The sequence below is a fragment of the Bison bison genome, unplaced genomic scaffold (genome assembly GCF_000754665.1).
Source record: "Bison bison bison isolate TAMUID 2011002044 unplaced genomic scaffold, Bison_UMD1.0 scf7180017864304, whole genome shotgun sequence".
Lineage (NCBI taxonomy): Eukaryota > Metazoa > Chordata > Mammalia > Artiodactyla > Bovidae > Bison > Bison bison.
In genome coordinates, this window is record NW_011494876.1 from 16,723,143 (window position 1) to 16,725,544 (window position 2,402).

At 58.5% G+C, this 2,402-nt stretch overlaps 1 protein-coding gene across 1 annotated transcript; it reads left to right on the top strand.

Moving 5' to 3' along the window:
- The first annotated feature begins 1,138 nt into the window (after positions 1-1,138).
- On the top strand, positions 1,139-1,678 carry UCN2 (urocortin 2). The gene has a single exon (XM_010851906.1). The coding sequence runs from the start codon at positions 1,139-1,141 to the stop codon at positions 1,475-1,477; it is 339 nt and encodes a 112-aa protein (XP_010850208.1). The 3' UTR covers positions 1,478-1,678.
- Positions 1,679-2,402: the final 724 nt, after the last annotated feature.

Below are 2,402 nucleotides of genomic sequence, written 5' to 3' on the forward strand. Positions count from 1 at the left end.
GATGACTCAGTGTTGGGGAGGCTTTGGGCAGTGAGCGGAAGTGACTGAATCCAACCCGCCCCTTGCCCCACGCTAGTGATGACATGGTGCTGATTCTGGGGGGTCATTAAAGCTGCTGTTTTAAAAGGCCCCTGTTGTGATTGTTTGCGGGGGCTGTGGGTGTCAGGGGGGCAGGTTTTCCCTGGGAGGGCCATGCTATCCGAGTGGGTACAGAGTCCCTCTGTCCAGCCTGTCACTGTCCTGTGACCCTCAGCCCCCAACTTGTCCCCAGAAAGAAGACAGGGTAGGGGCTGAGCGTATGCCTTCACTGCCCCCCAGGAGAGGATGAATCATGGGTGGGGGGCGGCCTCAAGCCAGATAAATGGGCCCCGAAGGGGGTGGAGGAGCAGACCGGTGCAGAGGAGCACTGCCTGGCACAGCTCACCCCAGAGGAGGCTGCTGCTGGTGAGCCTGGGGTCGGGGGATGGACAGGACCGTTGGGGTAGAGTGGATCTGGGGTTTGGGTCAGTGGAGGTCTCGGGTCTGAGGTGCCCTGGGACCTCTGATTGCTTCCTTGTCTCAAGGACCCCCATTCCTGCCTGCCTTTCTGTGCCCTGGATCTGCAACATGCTTTCTCGCGCAAACCTCAGGCTCCCCTTGGGTCACTCTGTGTCTCTCTTTGCATCCGTATTTCCATCACACTGTCTCTTTTTCTTCCGTTCTCCCTCTATTTTGCTCCATCCCCCTCTGATACATCTCCATCTCTTTCTCCCTCTCCCTGCCCTTTCTTGTTCTTGTTCTTCCTCCCCACCCCCCCGCCATCTCTCTGTCTCTCTCAAATACATCCATATCCAGATATACCTGTGGCTTTCTGTCTCTGGGTCACTCCATCTCTTTGTCCATCTCTGTCCCATTCTCTTTCTCACTCTTTCCATCCCTCCGACCCCTTCTCTGCCTGGCTCTGTCTCAGTTTTCTCTGTGTCACTCTGGCTCTCTCCTTGTCCCTTCATCTCTGCTTCGGTCCCTCTGCCCCTGGCCTGGCCGCTCTCTCTCTCTCTGCTTTCCCCATCTGCTTTCTGCCATCTGCCTCTGTCCGTGGGCCACAGCTAACCAGAGCCCCTGCCTTGAACCTGTTTTCTCCTTGCAGCCTGACTACACGATGACCAGGTGGGCTCTGCTCACGCTGATGGTCCTGACATTGGGCAGGACCCTGCTTGTCCCAGCAACCCCCACCCCAGGCTTCCAGCTCCTCCCTCAGAACTTTCCCCAGGCCACTGCCCGCCCCGTGACCTCGGAGAGCCCCTCAGGCAGCACCACGGCACCCTCCGCTGCTTGGGGTCGCCCCAGCCCTGACCCCCACCCTGGCCCCCGCATCACCCTCTCGCTGGACGTCCCCCTTGGCCTCCTGCAGATCTTACTGGAGCAGGCCCGGGCCAGGGCTGTGAGGGAGCAGGCTGCTGCCAATGCCCGCATCCTGGCCCAGGTCGGCCGCCGCTGAGCCTGAGGGAGGCTGTCAAAAGGATGGAGCCACCCTGGATGAAGGAGACTGGCAGGGCAGCGGCGGAGCTGAACCTACATCTGGACATGGCGCATCTGGACATGGCGCATCTGGACTCCGCCACATGGAGTCACTGTCATATCAAAGTGCCTCACAGAGTCACAGTGTATGTGGACAGCATGCACGTGGCCATGCCAGGTTGCCAATGGACTCTAGCCATTCCTAGGAGCCCCCCAGACTTAGCGTATATGTCTGGAGAGCTTGGACACTACCGTGGATGGTCACTGCCACATGGAGTCTGGTCATGGATAGGCCCCACAGTCAAGAGCTTCCGGACACCATCATACAGGGGCTCCGTAATGCCACTTACAGGAACCTCAACACAGGATACCACGGCTGCATCGGAGAGAACCGCCCATCTAAGGCCAGACACAGAGGTCTGCCCTGCCCCCACAGGTCACCACACAGACAGGTGCTGGCGGAGGTTCCCAGGCAGCACCCACCCCAGACAGATGGGGGCATCTCCAGGCAGAGATGGACGCTCGTACGTGCGAGGTCTGTGGCTGTGGCAGCCTTGTCTTGTGTGTGTGTTGGGGGAGGAGGTGTTTATACGCATCAGATCAGATCAGATCAGTCGCTCAGTCGTGTCCGACTCTTTGCGACCCCATGAATCACAGCACGCCAGGCCTCCCTGTCCATCACCAACTCCCGGAGTTCACTCAGACTCATGTCCATTGAGTCAGTGATGCCATCCAGCCATCTCATCCTCTGTCGTCCCCTTCTCCTCCTGCCCCCAATCCCTCCCAGCATCAGAGTCTTTTCCAATGAGTCAACTCTTCGCATGAGGTGGCCAAAGTACTGGAGTTTCAGCTTTAGCATCATTCCTTCCAAAGAAATCCCAGGGCTGATCTCTTTCAGAATGGAC

Bases quoted from the DNA above. Each gene is read 5' to 3' on its own strand.
- UCN2 (XM_010851906.1), top strand. From the start codon at position 1,139: ATGACCAGGTGGGCTCTGCTCACGCTGATGGTCCTGACATTGGGCAGG.